At 43.5% G+C, this 21734-nt stretch overlaps 1 protein-coding gene across 6 annotated transcripts in view; it reads right to left on the minus strand.

Annotated features, from left to right (window-relative positions):
- Positions 1 to 255: 255 nt before the first annotated feature.
- The window catches only part of susd2 (sushi domain containing 2), a 138489-nt gene continuing 117010 nt past the window's right edge, over positions 256 to 21734 (minus strand). For 5 of the 6 annotated variants that reach the window (XM_048556401.2, XM_048556400.2, XM_048556402.2 and 2 more), the window contains one exon: positions 261 to 3631. In XM_048556401.2, coding sequence (XP_048412358.1) covers positions 3559 to 3631 — 73 coding nt within the window. In that variant the 3' untranslated portion in view covers positions 261 to 3558. Of the gene's footprint in view, positions 3632 to 21734 lie in introns of all 6 variants that reach the window. The other variant, XM_048556406.2, reaches the window with a different exon arrangement.

Consider the following 21734-nt stretch of genomic DNA (forward strand, 5'->3'; position numbering starts at 1 on the left):
AGGCTCGCTTTGTAGGGAGATGCTGATAGTAATGTTCATCATTCTTTTATTAAGTTAGATTTTAGTGAAACTGTATCCCCGAGAGACCACACCTTCTTTATAAAGAATCTCCTGGGCTCCTCACTATCCGAAATTGCTATCACAACAGAACCCAAAGATGACTGAACTCAACATGAGGGCAACTACAGAGAAATCACTAAAGTGGAATAAATTGCAAATTGCTAGCAAACAGAAAGTCAAAGGAAGCAAATACATATGTCAGATAAAAAATATATTTGTGTTGTTTTTAATTAAGTCAGCAGCAAATGATATGTTCAATCATATAAAAAGACCGCATAATGTTACATATTGAACTAAAAGCCTTATTACAGAAAATGGCAGCTTAGGTTACTGAGGCAAGAACTCTGAAAAGCTGCTACATTCAATAATCACACAATGCTATAAATTGAACGTAGCCGGCTAAATGTTATCTTTTCGAGAAAACTCTCATTTTTAGTTGAGAAAATCAATCACATGTGTGTAAGTGATAGACACCATGTGCTTAAAGCATTATCCTATCACTCCTTGGGACTAGAAAGTTGGCCGGACTGATTAGGTGAAAATGTCACACAGTCTGCTGGCTGGAAGAAGTTTGAAGTGGTGTTTATCAGAGGTGATATGGCTGCCAGCCATCAGCTGAAGAGGGTCCCTTGTTACCTCTCTGCCAGCCGAAAGATGTCAACCAATCAGAGACAAGTAACTCAGCAGTGCCACTCAGGAACTGGTGGCAGCTTCCAGTACTGCACGCGCCCAAAGACCACGATCATTGATAGGCCCCAAAGGCAGGTGAGTGATGGAGAGAGAGGTGTTGTGGGCCAGGCCAGCAGCAAACTAGGATGGAGGATGACTCTCAGTCAGCCTCCTACCCCAATTCCCGAAACCCACTTCCTCTTCAGGCACAGAATGCCTTTGAATTCATGTCCAACACCTATCCCCACCTCTTTTCCATGCCCCTCTCAACCACCAGAAGCTGCAAACTAGTCACAAGCCCGCCCCACCCCAACACACCCTCCACTGGGGGCATACCATGGCGGGGATGAGGACTTTAGTGGACATCAATTGCTTTCCCCCAATTAAGTGCCCCACTATTACCAGGCTTGCTTCTGGTATGGGCATTGACCTTCACCTTAGAGTGAATCATCTTTCAACAGCTGTGGACGTGTCCCCACAGGCTGAACAAAAGCGTCCACACAAACCTGATGCTCTCAACTCAAAAAAAGCCGCAGCAACAGTTGTTTGGAAGAGAATTTCTCCTGCGGTTGTCACTAGAGCTGGGCCTGAACTTTCCCAGTTCCATTTTGAAAGAGAGGGAACAGCAAGACAAGAAAACTGAGGGGATGGCCCACCAACGCATTCCCTGCAAACTTTGAGGGGCAGGGAGGGGGTAAAATAGGTTGTATATTCAGATTGTTAAGGTCTGAACTAGGGGGCCTTGAGGGTGACAGCATTTGCTGGCATTTTCTGCCATTGGTGAAGTAGCTACTTCATGGAGGTGCCCTCTCTATGGCAGGCTGTGCTGCCACCAGTGTCCAAGCCTCCAAATGTTAAAGAGGATGTGACCACACTTCCAACCCAAAGAACCACCCAGAGCATGATTTGTGGGCTGAACGGCCTTGGACCTCAGAACGTATCTCTCTGAAGGCAGTTCTGGGTCAAGGTGCCCTTCTGGTCCCTATCTTTCCCAATGGGGCTGATAGAAGCTCCACCGCTGCCAGGGTTAGCAGCACCGGGAGCCCAATCTCAATGGGACAGTGAGGGCAGCCAACTCTCCAGCACCTCTGGGACAATTGACACCGGTGGTGCGGTGCCTGCAATTGGGTCTTCAAGACCCCCGTTTGGTCCTGACAGCAGGATTCTGAATGCATTGCAAATTCCAGTTTATACAGGCAGTGCGGAGGAAATTCCACGGCGTCATTTTGCTCAGTCAGCCTCTGGAGTGTTTATTGTGCTAAAACTGCGAAAAGCAGCACCAGCATGTGGCACTTGGAGTGCAGAAAAGTCACATGATTCATAAAGTGTGCTCCCCTTGAAAAAGACAACAAACCAATGGAGATCTAGTGGACTATTTCCTGAATCTCAAACAAAATTAGAAGACAAGTGCAGAAATTAAATTTATAGTGAAGTTAGAAAGAGTTATGGACTTCATTTTGCAGTCAGCACATTACTAGAAGGACATATTTCAGGGAGGCGATGGCCCAGTGGTATTATCACTGGACTGTTTATCCAGAGAACTAGATGGTGTTCTGGGAACGCAGGTTAAAATCCACTACCCTGATTTGAATTCACTAAGAAAATAACCTGAAATTGACAGCCTGATTCTTGAGAAAGAATGCATCTGGTTCGCCAATGCCCTTCAGGGAAGGGGAAACTGCCATCCTTAGCTGTGACTCCAGACCCACAGCCGTGCAGTTGACTCTCACCTGGGAAATTAGGGATGAGCAACAAATGCTGGCCGAGCCAGCGACACTCTCATACCATGAGTGAATTTTTTTAAAATTGCTAAACAGAGGGAGGACAGAGGAGATTTACAAGACTGTTGCCAGAGCTTGCAAATGGCAGCTATGAGCAAAGACTGGATGGACTAGAGGTGCTTTCCTTAGGAGTCTGCGGGGCATTTTAGTTGATTGTACATAATTATGAGGGACATGGAAAAGGAAAGTTTGTTTCCTCTCATGGAGAGGTCAATTCCCAGACAGCACAAGTTTGAAGGGGATTTTTTGAAGGACGTGAGGGAAATCTTTTTTACCCAAAGTGTGGTGGGAGCCTGGAATTCACTGGCCAGTTTGGTGTTTGTGACTGAAACTCTCATCCCATGTAAAAGGACTATTGGTCTGTACCTGAAGCACTGTTACCTGGGAGAGCATGGACCAGGCACTGAGAAGTGGTTTAGAATGGGAGAGGAGGGCTCGTTTATTCAAATCAAGGATGCCTGATGGGCTCCTCAACTTTGATGTGGGTTCTACGACTCACTTCAGGATCTCTCTGTGCAACAGCAAAGTACTGGGCTGCCCTCGTCTCCCCCTCCTCTGCACTCCTCAAAGTAAAGCCAACACTGAGGATTGTTGCTGAACCAAAGAGAGTGGAGGAAGGAAGAGAAAGTGCAGTGTTCACAGCAGACAAGATTGCAATCAATGCTTCCAATCCTGTCAACCAGGCCAGCCTTGCACCGAGCAATTGGTCCTGTGGCTGGTGTTGATATTGTTACAGGCTGAACCTATTGAATGATTTGGTCAAACCCAGTGTACGCAGGCATTATATTTAGAAAAAAAGAAGATAATTTCAATTCCTCTAACCAGCACGCAGGCGTAATTAATTTGTCAACAGTGGGCCCACAGCTGTCTGAAAGATTATCCGACGCGTTCTCAAAAATGCATGATCCCCTTTTTTTCCGAAGGCTTCTGAAATTAAAAAGCGAGAGAGATCCATCTCCCAGACAGTGCTTGCTGGGCTGACTGCAAATCGGGGGAGGGGCTGTCCATTGCCAAGGGTGGGGCTGGGGGTGGGGATCATTCCCTAGGGTCACATGTTCTCAGTTTTCTCCGTGCTGGTGTTTTGATACACGTTAGGAGTGGCAGCCATTTTGGCTTTTTTCCTGCAAAAGGGATAAGAAAGAGAAACAATGAATATTGTTTACTGTGCTCGTTCAAGGGGCACCGGACGAGCGAGACCGTCTGAAAATAATTGTGGATTTGAGGTTTCAGCGGAACACGCTGGCGGGCCGTCAGCATCTATGGAGAGAAACAGAGTTAACATTTCGCCTCAATCACCTTCTGTCATGATTGGGAGTGGTTAGGACAGCGATAGGATCTCAGCAAGTGTGGAGGCATGAAGAGGAGGAGCGGACAAATAAAAAAGCTGAGATAGGGCTGGAGGCAGGAGCAGCTAAAGGACGATATGCGAGAAGCAACGACGATGGGGCAAGTAAAGAAATGAAGGTAGAGGAGCTGAAGAGTAAATAAAGCCACCAAAAATGATATCCCTTACGATAGGAGAGGCAATGATGACCTTAAATTGTCAAATTCAGTGTTGACCACAATCTCAAATGCATTTCTCCCATGGGTGGTGGCTGTACCCAAAGCCAATTGACCTCTATTGGTATTTTATCAGTGGCATGGTTAGCAGTGGTAGGCATTTTCCCATCCTTAAGCCAACTGTAGCCCCATTGTGGCCAGTTAATAGCCACTTAATGGGGTCCCTTCCTGGTATTTTACATATGGGCCATGTACACCACCTCACTGTCTCCACGTGGACTCATCGGAGGTGTCCCCAAAGATGGGGTGTCCCATGGCCCACAGAGGCCAACACCAAGAGAAAGAGACACCTCTGTTGGGAGGCCACCCAATCCATGTCACTAACTCTCCCGATGCCCCACTTACAGGAGCTTGCCTTTTTGGCATCAGTGAGCTCCAACCCTACTTAACTGTGCCCTGAACCCCCTCCACCATGCCTGGCCCAGGACGGCGGCAATCCCAGCACTGGCCACGGCTCCTAGAGGAGCTGTTGGGACAGTACAGCTGCCAGCCCTCTGACCGGTCGGCATCTCTTGGATTCTGCACATCCTGTTTCAGCCGGGACAATGCCAGTACCATAGGCATTTCACTGCTGGAACAACCTAAAATCAAGCTGTAGTTCCTATAACCAGCAGAGGCAGGTGTGTTCCTCCCAAGCCCCACCATCAACTTCCCTGTCAATCACCATAGCCAACACTTCCATGTAGAATCCACAAGGCTATGCCTGAAAACTGCAACACACCTCATCAATAAACATTGCCTTTTCATTTCCCACATTTCTGAGCCCACTTCTCACCCTTCCTGCCAGAACCACAATAGGGTTTCTCTGATCCTCTTTCTCTTCCTCACCAGACGACACAGAATCACGGAAGTGTTCCAGCGCAGGGGCGAGCTTCACCGCCTATTGCGTCAGCACTGGCACTCCGAGCATTTCAGCTTCATCTCAGTCTCCTGCCCTTTTCCCATACCTCTGCCCATTTCAGTGGAATTTCATCCTGAAAAGCTTGAGGTGATGTGAGGACTTGGATAGCTAGGAGAGTGGGTAAAGAAGTGATGGATGGAATGCAACGCAGGAAAACATCAGGTTATCACTTTCGTCAGAAGAGTAAAGGCATAGACTATTTTCTAAAAGGGGTAAAGCTTTGGAAATCTGAAACACAAAGGGACTTCAGGATCCCTCCATCTGAGAAAGCAATTTGCTTGTCCTACTTTCAATTTAGTAAACTATTTACTGCTGCTCTGTCCTTGGGCCTCTACCGTTTGTAATTTTTATTAATGACTTGGATGAGGGGATTGAAGGATGGGTCAGCAAGTTTGCAGACGACACAAAGGTCGGAGGTGTCGTTGACAGTGTAGAGGGCTGTTGTAGGCTGCAGCGGGACATTGACAGGATCCAGAGATGGGCTGAGAGGTGGCAGATGGAGTTCAACCTGGATAAATGCGAGGTGATGCATTTTGGAAGGTCGAATTTGAAAGCTGAGTACAGGATTAAGGATAGGATTCTTGGCAGCGTGGAGGAACAGAGGGATCTTGGTGTGCAGATACATAGATCCCTTAAAATGGCCACCCAAGTGGACAGGGTTGTTAAGAAAGCATATGGTGTTTTGGCTTTCATTAACAGGGGGATTGAGTTTAAGAGTCGTGAGATCTTGTTGCAGCTCTATAAAACTTTGGTTAGACCGCACTTGGAATACTGCGTCCAGTTCTGGGCGCCCTATTATAGGAAAGCTGTGGATGCTTTGGAGAGGGTTCAGAGGAGGTTTACCAGGATGCTGCCTGGACTGGAGGGCTTATCTTATGAAGAGAGGTTGACTGAGCTCGGTCTCTTTTCATTGGAGAAAAGGAGGAGGAGAGGGGACCTAACTGAGGTATACAAGATAATGAGAGGCATAGATAGAGTTGATAGCCAGAGACTATTTCCCAGGGCAGAAATGGCTAGCACGAGGGGTCATAGTTTTAAGCTGGTTGGTGGAAAGTATCGAGGGGATGTCAGAGGCAGGTTCTTTACGCAGAGAGTTGTGAGAGCATGGAATGCGTTGCCAGCAGCAGTTGTGGAAGCAAGGTCATTGGGGTCATTTAAGAGACTGCTGGACATGTATATGGTCACAGAAATTTGAGGGTGCATACATGAGGATCAATGGTCGGCACAACATTGTGGGCTGAAGGGCCTGTTCTGTGCTGTACTGTTCTATGTTCTATGTTCTATGTTCTATAATGTGGCCTCCTCTACACTGGGGAAACTGGATGCCTGTTGTCACTGAGCATCCAGTCCTTGTTGTTTAATCCTCTAACCCATTCCCACCTCTTTAATCTACAACCGCCACGAGCAGGAAGAATGCTCACACTACATTTATCTATTAAGATAAACCATCCTTAATGGAATAGGGAGGCAATTATATTTGCATCCTTGTTTTCAAAGTCCTCCCCTCTCACCTGTGCATAGAAACAGACCTAGGTCACTTACACCCTCGACCCTGCAATAAGATTCATTGTGACTTCAACATGTTATTCCAGCCCACCCTGATAACATTTGATTCTCTTGTTAGTAAGGGATCTATTTAACAAGTAACTCCACCACCCCACCACCGCCAAAGACCTCAACATGACTACAGTTTTGTTCTCTTATACATTCCTAATTTCTGTCACACCATGTTGGTAGTTGGCCCTGGACTCCACAATTCCCCCTCTAAACCTCAGCACTTCTGTATCTATAAAGCTCCTTAAAATCGTTTCGCCTGCTCTAATACCTCCTTAGGTCGCTCCAAAAATCAAAACAAAACTTTGACACCACCTCAGGATATTTTCTTACTTCTTGAGGCTTTTCAATCCTGAGAAAATGTTATGCCATGAACAAATTATGCCCTTGCGTCAATTTCCACCTTCAATGAGTTGATATCTCTGTTATGGACCAGATCAGTACCCCTCCAAAATATTTTAAGAAGGTGGGCTGGACTGTAAAGTTTTCTAATTTTAAAGAAAAATGTAAAGTGTCCGAGATGAAATGCAGCTGGCCAAACTACTCAACATTAAGCAAAACATAATTTATGTAAACACTGTCATTAAAATACAAACATAGAATGAGGAATTTAGAATAACAACAATTGGAAACTTAACAGAACAATAGATACAGTGGCTATTACTAAGTAACTGTTTTAAGATAGTAACACCCCATAAATATACTCCTTGGCAAAAAGGAAAATTTCGACACAGATTCTCACATGCAGTTCCCCGATCTAGGAGGAAAAAACATCAAGAGAAGGTTTAGAGAAAGTAGCAGCTGGGAGGCAATCACTGAAGTTTCTAAATCTGTTCAGACACCAATATTTTCCGATGTTGCTGAAATCTGGATCTGAGAGAGCTGGTCTCACCCATTCAAGCTATTTAAAAAAAAACACAAGGCCTGCTAAGCTGTTTACTCAAGAGGTCTTCAGTAGCAAGTTCATTACCTCTACCTCACAACCTTTCCTCCGGAACAACAACCCAGGACAAAATAACCTCTTAAAGTAACAACGTTGTCACACCTCCATTAAAATAGTCGACAGAACTAACTGGTACGATTGATTCTGTAGTGCACCCCTTCATCATCCCCAAGCTTTAACATGGTGCTGTGTAAGTCCAGTTAATATAGGAGAGAAACGTGCTGGTTGAGCACAATCGTTTTATTCTCAAAGTTCATATTAGGACATGGATGAGTCACCTGTAGAATTTTGGCTGCTTCTTGCTTGATATCGCAGAACTCAAACTTTTCTAAAAAAAACAAACATGAAGAGAGTGGTGGATCTATGGAATACTCTGCCCCAGAAGGCAGTGGAGGCCAAGTCTCTGAATGCTTTCATGAATCAGATGGATAGAGCTCTTAAAGATAGTGGAACCAAGGGTTATGGGGATAAGGCAGGAACAGGATACTGATTGTGGATGATCAGTCATGATCATAATGAGTGGTGGTGCTGGCTCGAAGGGCCGAATGGCCTACTCCTGCACCTATTGTCTATTGTCTATTGAAGTTTTTCATCTTGCACTCATCAGGACTGAAGCATGAGGAAATCAATTTTGTAATGGAAATGATGATTTACACAGTGTGAGTGACGAGAGCTGATTTGTTAGAATATGAGCAGGAGTTGTTAACTGTCAATCTTAGTTACCCAATTACATTCAAACTAAGCAATTTGAAACTGTTCGATCAGAACTTAATCAGTTACATAACAGTTAACAGCCACGGCTGGCCCTCAGAGCTAAACATAGTCCAACCAAACAATGCCCTAAGCTGTTTAAATTGCTGTTCCCTTTCTAAAGTTGCTTTCATCATGACGAGTGTAAGTTGGAAAGCTTCAACTGTGTATCTCTTTCTTTCCAATGTTCAAGTTGAACCAATCTAACTTACAGCCGTTTTTTGGTTCAAAGTGTCCGAATTACAGAGAACTCCAACACCACAGTCAACAGTCCTCAGATCACTGAGATAGCCACATAAACAGAGTGCTCCATCTATCGGACTCACAAACAGTGCAGACTGCTCACTCCCTCTTCTCACCCACTAATGGCCCAGCGTGGCAGCAACTAATGTATAGTACAACGGAGTGTTAAAAATATTCCTGCCAGCCCATCAGCAGAGATGTGTTTCAAATGACTATCTGTTATCTCCATGTGATTAATTAACAACATTTCAGCAATCACAGAATTACAGCAAGGTTAGAAATGATAAATGTGATGATAGCGTATGATATTCTTTCATTTATTCCCCTTTGATTTAGAATACACACAAAAGTATTATAGGCTGTTAAAGCTATCTCTTAATGTAACACTCTGCTGACACGGCAGACAGCCTTCCTAATGGCCTCATGATTAAAGGATGACACTGGCTATAAAAACAATGATGTCTCAGGTTCAATCCACAGTCATGCATTAGCTTTGTTCTTAGTGACCTGGAGAAGATGGGTGAGGGCTGGGATCACACTCTAGCTTGCTATTCAGTGACTTCAGCAGAAAGTACACACGTGGACATCACAGGAGGTCAGGGACAGGTTGGGCTGTGATGCCCCAATGGTTAAATAGCACATAGAACGTCATGTTTTTAAACTCCCATATGAATATTTCTGGATAGCATAAGGCAGAGTGGGGGCAGTGTGCATGAACTCCAAAATAAATCAATGCCAGCAAGAGGTATAAAATCCTCTCTCTGAATCACACTTGGTACTGAACTATGTTTTTGTGAAAATATGGAGTAGAGTGGAGGCATTGTCGGACATCAGAAAAATGTCACTCTGAGAGTGAGAATGACAGAGTGGAAGGAAAACAGAGTGAGAATAAGCACGGGGTTGCTTTTATGTAGTGCCATTCATAACATCAGGTTATCCCAAAATATTTTACAGCCAATGAAGCACTTGGATGCACTGTCTCATTTATAATGGGTAGTGCAGTCATTAATTGATGCACAGCAAGCTTCCACAGACAGCCTGCAGGATGGTTACCAGACAATTGATTTTAGAGATGTTGGTTAAGTAGGAAATATTGGACATAACACCAGGGAGAGTGTCCTTGGTCCTTTTTGAATACTGTCATGGGATTCCTTGTTTCACAACTCTTTTGAGAAATGATACAGCAACATTTCAGCACTCCCTCAGTATTAGACTGGAATCGCAGGCATAGGACTACAATCCAAGAACATCCTAATCAGAGGCAGAAGTGCTACCAACTCAATCCCAAATGGTACAATGCCTGAAAATGAGTGATGGTGGCTAGGAAGTCTGATTTACAGGGCAACTGATTTTCCTTTGGATTGGAGTGACAACTTCCAAAAGGCCAGAAAGACCTTCTCAGAGTCTTACCATGCAGATGTCCTGTAAGGTATAACCTGTGGTAATGAAAGGTCACTACTTCAGCATAGTTAGGATTTCCCTGAGAGCCGGTCCAGCAGCTGTCAGTTTACCAGAGGTGGGATATCAAACACAGTTACATAATGGCGTGTTTCGTTTTGTGCTCTTCAGGCCAAATTGAGAATCCAAAATACTCATGTCCTTAAAGAAGCACCAAACAGCTCATCAGAATATTCACAGGCCTAGAAATTTGTCTTAAACAGCTGCTAAGTGCATCTGAAAACTGTCCTTAACCAAAATGGTGGGGTGTATAACGTAGTTACAGATACAGGCAGGACGTGTAGCCACAAAATTCAACCATTTTTCTCCCATTGAGGCTTCCCTCAATTTTGTTTTTACCTGCTAAAGTCCTCAGGCGTGATCAAGCTCTTGAGTGGGCAATGGCTTCAGGATCTGGAGTAGTCCCTTTTCTTTCTCTTTTGGTCTCTTCTGATGATACTTCATTTAACCTCTGGTTGCCTCCCTACACTCCACGTTGCAGCTCCATCCAAGTATTGATTCTCATGCATTTGCAGCAACTTTCATTCGCCTCTCATTCCTGAGCTCACTGACCTAAGTTGCATCCCTGTCAAGCAAAGTCTCCAAAATTTAAAAATTCTCACTGTTATTTTTAAATTCCTCTATGACCTGGCTCTAACCAATCCCTATAACACTCCAAGATTTCTACTGACCTCTAACACGGGCCCCTTCAGCATAATAGATTTTAATCTCTTCAGGCATGGTAGATAGATCTTATCCTGCCAAGGCCCTAGTTTCTAGAATTCCATCTTTAAATCTCACCTCTCTATCCTGCTTAATTTTGATTTGATTTATTATTGTCACATGTACCTAGGTACAGTGAAAAGTTTTGTTTTGTATGTAATACAGGTAGATCACACCATATGACTTGCATAATAATAAATAGAACAGAGCAAAGAATACAATGTTATGGCTGCTGAGAAGGTGAAATTCTTCAAACCCTTGGACCGTATTTTTGGTTATTTGGTCTCATATCTCCTTGTGCAGGCTCACAGTCTAATTTTGCTTCGAAATTCCTGTGAAACACATCAGGATGTTGTATTATTATTTAATGACAGTGCGCAAATATAATGTTGTTGCAGAGGTAGCTTTTCACAGATGCAGCTGGGTGGTTGTAAGTCTGCTTCTAGCTTCTTATTGAAAGGTGTGACATGAATATGCAATGGGCCAATTCAGGAATCTGTCTGTCTCAGGATCAGGGCTACAACACTACCTGCTTCAGGCAGACACCAGCAAAGCACCTGATGACAATCACAGGTCTCTTTCCGTCACAGTTTTTAAATAATTCGCTTTTTTGACCCTGCCGTTCATTTGATAATTGGGCAGAATGATCACTGACTTGTATGCCAAAGATCTTAGGGTTACTCAAGAGACAGCTGAATGTTGGTTGGAGGTGGACAGGGAAAGGGAAAGAGAATTGGAAATAGCGGTCTGCATTTACCAAAGCTATTGGGAACAACACAAAAATGAGAGTCACTCTATGCAAGCACTGGCTAGTTTACATATAAACAGTGGTACAATCAGTTAACCTGCTCCTTGGCAGTTTTAGTTGTGGCAGGAATGTCAGCTAATGATCACCAAGAGGGTTCGCTGTTCTTTAGGATGTGTCTAAATCTCTGGAATCTTCAATTAATGCCTGCTTCCAAGATAAGGTCCATCCCACTCCAGCACTGGTACTGCTGCATCATGCTTTCAAGATAGGCTAAACTGGCTTCCCAGTCTGTAGTTAACATGTGATGCTCATCCTCAACACGCCAGACCCCTTGGCCAGTAACCCTTGGCTGGGTGTAATCCTCAGCACCAGTTGCCCCCGTGTGCCATTATTTTCTTCCTCTTGAAGCAGCTTCCATTGTGTAAGGTTGGGCAGAGAGACGCAGGCATCTGATGAGAGATTTTAGCAGAATTGCACGTATAATTTCCTCAGTCGAGCATTCCTAGTCAAGGGAGCAGTCTCCTGAGACCTGTCACTTTCCCTTTCTCATTCTGAGATACCTGGGAGTGGTCATGTACAATGGAGAGAGTCTGCTTTCCTGCATTAGGTGTGGTTTTTCCACTGTGCACTCACTCATCACTTTAGATTAAAGGATATTCAATACACCTGGAGATAGGCTTTGTTCAACAATTGAAAGCTATTTCCTGCCAGGGATTCTGTTTACAACACAATTCATGCAATACAATCCCTTTGTCAAACGGTTTTGCATCTGTGCTTATACAATTTCAAAATGGCTGCAATCACCCTGCAATGTAACATTCACTTTTCATGCTGTGCTGAAGTCTGGGTGATGTGTCTTGCTTTGTTTGGGGCAGTGATCTAATGCTGAATGAACTGAAGTACACTCTGTCAAGTGTCAGCAGTTCATCTCCCTCTTCCTTAAGTGATTATTCCTTCTACATGAATCTCAATGCCTGATGCTTGCCCTTACTGAGTATCCACAGCAGTGCATTTTGCAGCACGGGTTCCTGACTAGCTCTCAAGAATGAGAATATTGGACAACTTCTCAACTCCGCTGGCCCAGTGAAAGTGAACCTCAAGCATTAGCTGGGCCTGAAGGAATGCAATTTTCTACGCAGTGATGAGAACCTGATACTCAATGCATTCCAAGTCCTATTCTTGTACCTAGCCCATGTTATTCTTGTGACACTATCTGTAAAGTTAATAGCCTGAAGGACAGATGTTGGGAGGTGGGAGCTGTCATACCTGGCACCTGTAGCAAAGGCAGATGTTGGCCATTATGTGCCCTGCTGGCGTCTCGCTGAAAAGAAAGGAAGGCTTTCTCAGGAACTGACAGTGTCTATAGCAATAAAAAAAAGCCCCGGAAATGAAGCAAAAAGCTCCAAGATAGATCAGCTTTGAGTCAATTAGGGAGATTATTCTTAATGGCCAGCTCGCAAACCCCAACAGCTGTGTGCTACGTCGCATTGGATTGTTTGGATTCGATGTGTTAAAGGTTCGAGAATGCAATCAGGAACACACAACGAGTTTAATAGGCCATTGATTGGAGGTGATCAAGTCTCCCATTTCCACCTCCAGCAATCCCTTTGAAAATTCAAATCTGCCCTAGAAGCAGTGAAATCCTCAGATTGTTTAATCTCACCCATGGTGGGGGCCTGGCCCTGCAGCTATTTAATGATCCACCCCCAATATTTTTCTTAGCACAGATGGGAAATTGAACAATGGGCTTCCCTGGTGAATATGGATAAATGTAAGTTTTTTTTTATTTGCTTGCTGAGCCATTTAGCAGTTTGTAGAAGCTGAGACATTTAAGCAGTTAGGAGAGGCAATGGCCTAGTGTTATTATCACTGGACTGTTAACCCAGAGACCCAGACAATGTTCTGGGGACCTGTTCTAATCCTGCCATGGCAGATGGTGGAAATTGCATTCAATAAAATGTCTGGAATTAAGAGTCTACTCATGATTGTAAATTGATGTTTGGGGACAAACCATTTGGTTTACTAATGCAATTTAGGAAAGGAAACTGCTACTCTGGGATGGTCTACATGTGACTCTGGACCCACAGCAATGCAGTTGACTCTTAACTGCCTTGTGGGCAATTAGGGATGGGTAATGAATGCTGCCTGGCCAGTGACACCCTCATCCTGTGAATGAATAAAGGGGAAAAAAATGTTTTGATCTGCTCATCCTTTTCTTTGTTTCACCTGTTTAGTCCTTTGTGATGTATTTTTCCATCATCTAGATTGTTTGGCAGTGAGATCTTTCACGTCCAGTGGAGGATGATGGGGATGTCAGCCATGTTAACCTGTCCGTACAGGTGATGCCATTCTGCTTGAAGAAGCAGGAAAAGGATCATCACCAATTTTACTTGCCTGTTGCATCTTTATTAACTCAGGAGGAAATAAACTCAACGGCAGCAGATTGTATGAATGCAGCATCTTTAACTTCGCCAAATATCCCAGAAGTGTTTAGCAAATGTGTTACCACACTAAAGTTTGCACCTTGACACGTAAGAGATTTTGGAACAAAAATCTCAGTCAGACAGATGATGTGGAGGTGCAGGTGTTGGACTGGGATAGGCAAAGATTGAAGTCACATGACACCAGGTTATAGTCTAACGGGTTTTTTAAAATCACAAGCTCTCGGAGTGCTGCTCCTTCTTCAGGTGGTGAAGGAGCAGTGCTCTGAAAGCTTGTGATTTTAAGTAAACCTGTTGGACTATAACCTAGTGTCGTCAAAGAGAGGTAGGTGTTCAGAAGCACTTTACAATAAAAGCATTACGATTCTAGTTGATGTTAATAGTGAATAAATCAGATCCAAGATTGAAATCTGACTTGATGAACCGTGATGTTATACTTTGGTTGACTGTGGAGATCATTTACTGAACACATTGACAGGAATCTGCTTTTACCACAAAGCATAAAGTGCTTATTCAATGAGGAAAACATGCACTGTATCACCATATGCAAAAAGTCTGGAATGTTTTCATTGCAAAAAACAGAAAAAAATTCAAGCTGTCACTATTCCTTTTATCCCATCATTATTCTTCCAAATCAAAACCCACGTGAAGATTTACCACTATCCTCACACCAACCTTCTTGATCAACTTGGCACAGTTGTAACCAATTTCCCTCTGACAAATTTCTGCATTAGATTTTTTTTATTCTTCAAGGGGTATCTCTCCTTTTGACTATTAAAACAAACTGCAAACTGAACTCACTTCTGTATTAACTTCAGAGCAAGCACAAGTTCCCCATGGTGTGTTTACAACATTCCTGTCAAATCTCTTATTAAAGAGCTCAACAGTTCTGTCTCCACTCTGGTACACTCAGATGCACAAAGTGACTAACTCCCTTCTGAGTCTCTGTGTCATTATGCAACAGTGCAGTTCTTCACTTAACCACAGCAAAATCTCATTTAAATGTACATTAACAAACAAGCCACTACACATTTCTACACCAAATCACCAAGCACAACTCAAAAAAATGTAAGTGCAGGTCAGTGACAAAGGGGTGATGGTCGAAACGGACTCGGTACACCCCAAACCACAAGCAGCAAATCTTTGTACGAGTTCAAGTTCACAGAAAATACATGTCCAGTCAGGAGAGCATTGAGATAAAAACAGAAATTGCTAGAAAATCTCAGCACGTCTGGGAGCATCCATGGAAAGAAATCAGGTAACATTTTCGGTCCAGGCTGGTAGGTATAGGGAATGCTGGACGACAAGAGAAATTGAGGTTTTGGTCAAGAGAAAGGAGGAGACATATGGCAGATATAGACAGCAGAGATCGGGTGAAATGATAGAAAAGGATAAAGGCGGTGGGAGTATACCTAACAGGAGCACAAAAAGGGGACATGAGTTAGCTTTGGCAAACAGGGTTAAGAGGAATCCAAAAGGGATTCTACAAATATATCAAGGACTAAAGAGTAACTAGGGAGAGAATAGGGGCCCTTAAAGATCAGCAAGGCTGTGTGGAACTGCAAGAGATGGGGGAGATACTAAAGGAACATCTTGCATCAATGTTTACTGCAGAGAAGAGTGTGGAAGCTAGAGAACTTGGGGAAATAAATAGAGGCATCTTAAAAAATGTCCATATCACAGAGGAGGAGGTGCTGGGCATCTTAAAATGCATAAAGGTGGATAAATCCCTGGGACCTGCTCAGGTGTACCCTCAAACTCTGTGGGAAGCTGGGGAAGTGATTGCTGGGTCCCTGGCTAAGATATTTGAATCATCGATAGGCACAGGCAAGGTGCCGGAAGACTGGAAGTTGGCTAACGTGGTGCCACTATTTAAGAAAGATGGTAAGGACAAGCCTTTTGTGGCGGCATGGTGACTCAGTGGTTAGCACTGCAGCTTCATAGCGCCAGGGACCCAGGTTCAATTCCAGCCTCGGGCAACTGTCTGTGAGGAGTTTGCACATTCTCCCAATGTCTGCACGGGCTCCCTCTGGGTGCTCCGGTTTCCTCCCACAGTCCAAAGATATGCAGGCTAGGTGGATTGGCCATGCTAAATTGCCTGTAGTGTTCAGGGGTGTGTGGGTTATAAAGGGATGGGTCTGGGTGGATGCTCTAAGGGGCGGTGTGGACCTGTTGGGCCAAAGGGCCTGTTTCCACACTGTAGGGAATCTAATCTAATCTAAGCCAGGGAACATGTGAACAGTTCAATGAGCTGACATCGGTGGTGGGCACATTGTTGGAGGGAATTCTGAAGGACAGGATTTACATATATTTGGAAAGGCGAGGACTGATTAGGGATAGTCAACATGGCTTTGTGCATGGACGGTTACGTTTCACTAACTTGATTGAGTTTTTTGAAGAGGTAACAAAGAGGATTGATGAAGACAGAGTGGTGGATGTGATCTATATGGACTTCAATAAGGCATTTGACAAGATTCTGCAAGGTAGACTGGTTAGCAATGTTATCTCACATGGAGTACAGGGAGAACTAATTATTCGGATCAGAACTGGCTATGAAGGAAAGAGACAGAGCACAGTGGCCGAAGTTTGCTCTTCAGACTGGAGGCCTGTATCCAGCAGTGTGAAACAAGGACAGGTGCTGGGTCCACTGCGTTTTGTCATTTATATAAATGATTTGGATGTGAGCACAGGAAGTATGCTTAGTAAGTTTGCAGGTGACACCAAAATTGAAGATATAGTGGACAGCGAAGAATGTTACCTCAGAGTTCAATGGGATCTTAATCAGATGGGCCAATGGGAAGAGGAGTGGCAGATGGAGTTTAATTTAGATAAATGTGAGATACTGCGTTTTGGAAAGACAAATCAGGGCAGGACTTATATACTTAATAGTAAGATCCTGGGGAGTGTTGCTGAACAAAGAGACTTTGAGTGCAGGTTCATAGTTCTTTGAAAGGGGAGTTGCAGGTAGATAAGATAGTGAAGAAGGCATTTGGTGTACACGCCTTCATTGGTCAGTGTATTGAATATAGGAATAGGGAGGTCATGTTGTGACTGTACAGGACATTGGTTAGGCCACTGTTGGAATACTGTGTGAAGTTCTGGTCTCCCTGCTATAGGAAGGATGTTATGAAATCTGAAAGGGTTCAGAAAAGATATACAAGGATGTAGCCAGGGTTGAAGGGTTTGAGCTATTGGGAGAGGCTGAATAGACTGGGGCTATTTTCCCGGAGCATCGGAAGCTGAGGGAGAACCTTACAGACATGTATAAAGTCATGAGGGGAATAAATAGGGTGAATGACCAAAATCTTTTCCCCAGGATGGGCAAGTCCAAAACTAGAGGGCATAGGTTTAAGAGAAGAGGGAGAAGATTTAAAAGGATCTAAGGGGCAACATTTTCACACAGAGGGTGGTGCGTGTACGGATGGAGCTGCCAGAGGGATTGCTGAAGGCTTGTACAATTACAACAGTTAAAAGGCATCTGGATGGATATATGAACAGGAAGTGTTTAGATGGATTTGAGCCAAATGGTGGCAAATGGGAATGGATTAATTTAGGATATCTGGTCAGCATGGACACGTTGGGCTGAAGGGTCTGTTTCCATCTCTATGACTCTTTGACTCTTCCCCAGAGCATTCAGAAAGGGGGTACAGATTTCTAAAGATAAACTTAGGAGCTTAGCTCTACACTCCCACTCCCAATGTTACTGGAATGGGAGGGGAGCAGATACTGTAAGGAAGGGGCTGCAACAATTCAATTAGCACATGTTCTCATTTCAAACTTGTACCTAAAGGAAAACGGGAGGATATTACACCAAAGAGAGGACCACCTGTTTGAAGTGACAACAACCAAACCGCAGTAGGATCATGCAATGTGAATGGAGAAGCTGGGGTCATCCTTCTTAGAGCAGAGATGAGTAGAAGGGGATTTATAAGATTGTCGAACATATGAGAGCAGAGGTGTTAAGGACAGACCTGCAGGATAATTGATAGCAGAGTGCTCATGAGCAGTAAGTTGTTGCAATCTAGAATGTTCTGACAGAAAGGGTGCTGGATGCAGGTTCAATAACCACTTTCAGAAAAGAATTGGAGAAATATTTGAAAATAGAAGAATTACAGGGCTATTGCAGCCAGACAAATGGGACTAATGGGAAAAGGGCCAGCATGGACAAGTTGGGACAAACGGTCTCCCATGGAAACTATAATTCCATGATTCAAAAGTAGACATCTCTGATATTCATTAACAGGACACCGTGCTCCATGAGAAAATTACTTCACTGGCTGAATTAACTGATTTGAAAAAAGGACTGAAAGCATTTTCCAAGGATTTGAAGTTACTTTCAAAGGTGGCCCAATGTTTGCATCACTCTACCTTCTATATTCCAAAGCCAATGAAATGGAAGCAAACTGTCCACAAGGCCTCAGCAGGAATATCTGCCATAGGGAAGGACCTTCTCCATTCCCACAACAGGCAGACCATTATTCAACTGCAAATTCAACTACACGGAGACAAACAATGTTACTAAACACTTGGACAATGGCACTCCAGCCATGAAAGGAATAGCCGCAGGTACGGTCTGATCAGGTAAGCTGTGTCCTTAGAATCATCTGAACCTACGATTAAATTTGGGGTAACTGGGCATTTGGAGAGAAAGGGTCACGAATAAGCCTGACAGTGTATGGCATGCTGAAGCACCAGTTTTCTCTGCTGACCAAGAGAAGCACATGAAAAGATGAAGAAGCAAGACCCCCAAGTGGGTCACTCTCCCTCCAGAAAACCTGCTCGTTTCACACTTCCTCCTCTGCTTTTTGTTTTGTGCATTGGATAGTGATTTATCAGAAAGATCTCAACTTTGTGGCTGCTTTCTTCAGATATCTGGTCGGATTTGGACCAAAGGGTTTGTTTCCATGCTGTACTTCTCTATGACTCTAAGAACAGAGAAATTATCCGTTTACATCTTTAAACTTGCTTGACACCAACCCAGGACCACTGAGTTCTGCCTGGAGCTAATCAAGTCACCAGTCTCCACAAACAGGGTAGGAAGCTGATCAAACAATTAGATTGCCAAATTCACATAGATAACCAAGCAGGAACCTAAAGTTTTGGGCTTTAGCATTTTTATTATTAAACAGGAAAGGAAATGAAGATTGGGACTAACAAGTGGAACTAAAGGAGGAACTGGAACATGAATAACAACCTTTAGAGAACAAAATAAGAATTATTTACGGCTTTTAAATTATCCAATATTCTTCTGATGTTGAGTGATACTTTGCATTTAGAAGATTAGTTTCTTTTAGGGCCAGAGAGGTTATTCATCTGTTATTATGATTTAGTATGACTGTTATTAATCAGCTCCTCCTGACTAGGTAATGCTTAATGCCTTCATTCAACAGCCAGTCAAGTGTGCAAAAGGTTGATGTTCATGTCAAATCATCTGGTTTGAATTTTTGCTAAGAGAGAAAGGTTCTCTAGCTGGCGCTAAGTTGGCTTCGGGGTTCCAAAGCATTTTGGGATACAAAGGGATCATGACATGTCAAGGGACAATGGGTGCAAGGGAATGGGTGCCACGAGAACTGAAAGTTCTTTCACCCCTTATTATTTCTTTTTAAATGTTGATCAGAGTGCTGGATCCCTGAAGCAGACCGCCAGACAACTGACCTCCATTCTCAGAACAGCTCTTCCAATGTCATCCAACTTGCCCCACCCAGCCACACTCCTCATCCATTTGATTTGCAGCCATTTTCAAAAATCAGGTTTTCGCGGCTAGGAGGTTGGGAGGAAAAATCCAGGCCTCTGTGATGGTTGGATTTATGAAGACTGACCCAACATGTCCTGTGGAGGTGCTATGTGTCACAAACAGCTCCTTCTGGATTTCCACACTTAACTGAGCGTGTGCAGATGCCAAAGTTGCTGCCAGTCTTATGAAGCAAACCTCTTAAGCTCTGAACGTCAAAACTGTAAATTCCTGGCCTATTTAATTCTTCACAGAGATAATTTCTCACTGGACTCATTCAACATTGAGGGGTGAGTCTTTGTTATTCCAGATTTCTGCTGCTTCTCTGGCAAAGTTAGATGGGGAAGAATCCCCTGGAAATTTGCACCCTGCCTTTCCAGAAGGCTTTTCACTCAAATTCATCCCAAGTGTTGGTTTTATTTTGGTGCTGTTTCTATTGATATTGAACAGAGAAGGGGGCTGTTATTCTAACTTTGGTTGATATCAAATTGACAGCGTAGTATGTCATGTATCCATCCACTGACTACAATCCAGAATAAGGCACAGTCGTCTGCTGAGTGCAAAACTTAGGAACTGGAGTCGGCCATTCAGCCCCTCAAACCTGTACCATCATTCAATGAGATCATGGCCGATCTGTGACTTAGCTCCATAGACCTGCCTTTGGCTCATATTTTGTAAAACTTTTGCTTAACAAAAAAATGATCTACTTCAGATTTACAATTAACAATTGATCCAGCATCCACTGACATTTGTGGAAGGAAGTTCTAAAATCTACCTTGGAGAGAAATTCTACACCACTTTTATTTAAAACCAGATATGCCTTGCACTCCAAGCAAGCCTTCCTCTGGTCCACCCGGTGTCCCTTCACTTTGAGAAGATCATTTCATATCATTGATAAAATCAAGTTATTCCCTATGTAAAGGAGCCCAGAACAATGCAGTATAACCTTGAAAATTACAGCTAGATTGTTGAACTGTGTTCTGAGTCGTGCCTTGCACAGTTTTAGCAAGAGCTCCCTACTTTATACTACATTCCCTTTGAAATACTAGCTAACATTTCAATTGCTTTCCCCAGTACCAGCAATTTTAAAAGAAAGACAAGTGAAAATTCATTTGTCACGAGGTCCTTCACATTCAATTTTTTCTTTCTGCGCTCTACTCACAGTGGCCAAGCACAAAAAGAAACAGATCTGCCCCTTGTTTCCCACTGGTGATGTGGAAGAATAGCCTATTGGGTACAGTCATAGTCAACCTGCCCAGCCGTTCACACAAGGTAATCTCATGTTCGGTGTCAATCTTAGCCAAGGAGATGGGACAAATGCAGGAAATTGGGATTAGCACACTTTTAGTGGTGGTTGTGTCAGTGCAGACTCGATGGGCTGAAGAGCCTTTTCCACTCTGTATGAATCAATGAAGGGGAGGGGTGGAGGCCTCAATGCCCAAAGGTGATGGGTTTACTTTTTATAAAATCAAGTAAGTGTCTTACTCTCCATTTACCTTCTTGGAAAAGTGTATGGCCAATATTGACAACAGACTGGATTGTCTTTTTCATGCTGTTCCCCCATCCAACATTCAGAACAGCTGTTCAAATAATGATCAATAAGAGCTTTTTGCATCTTTTTGTCCCTCCTTCTCTGGAAGGTATCAGTGCAGATCCCTATAACAAGAGGTTAATTAATTACAGCATGAAGTCCACTGATGCCACTTTCCCAGAAAAATAATGAGAACGAATTGCGATGGGGGTTTGTTTTGTGTTTGAGCACATTAAAATACAAAATATTAATTGAAGCATGCTCTGGATCAATAATTAATGCAAAATGCTTGCCAACAGGTCATTGACTTAAGGCAATCTCTGTTGACAATCACAACATTAAAAACGTTCTGCATTTTCAATTCTACCATTAAATAAGCACTAAATAGCTCCCTTCGTGGGTTTATTGGTAACTATGCTGGCTCAGTAAACTGTTGAGCTTCACAGCACATGAAGACCTCAGGCTCAATCATTCACAGCAGCTAATCCCAACCACAATTTAGTGGGCTTCAAAATATCCTCTGAAATGACCTAACAAGCTACACAGTTCAGCGAATTGGGGCTGGGCAATAAATGCTGGCCTTGCCAATGATTCTTTATCCCACAGAAGAATTTCTTTTTACAACTAGGAATGTTAAGGTCTCCCCCAAATGAATGAAGGAG

The sequence above is a fragment of the Stegostoma tigrinum genome, chromosome 26 (assembly GCF_030684315.1).
Source record: "Stegostoma tigrinum isolate sSteTig4 chromosome 26, sSteTig4.hap1, whole genome shotgun sequence".
Taxonomy (NCBI): Eukaryota; Metazoa; Chordata; class Chondrichthyes; order Orectolobiformes; family Stegostomatidae; genus Stegostoma; species Stegostoma tigrinum.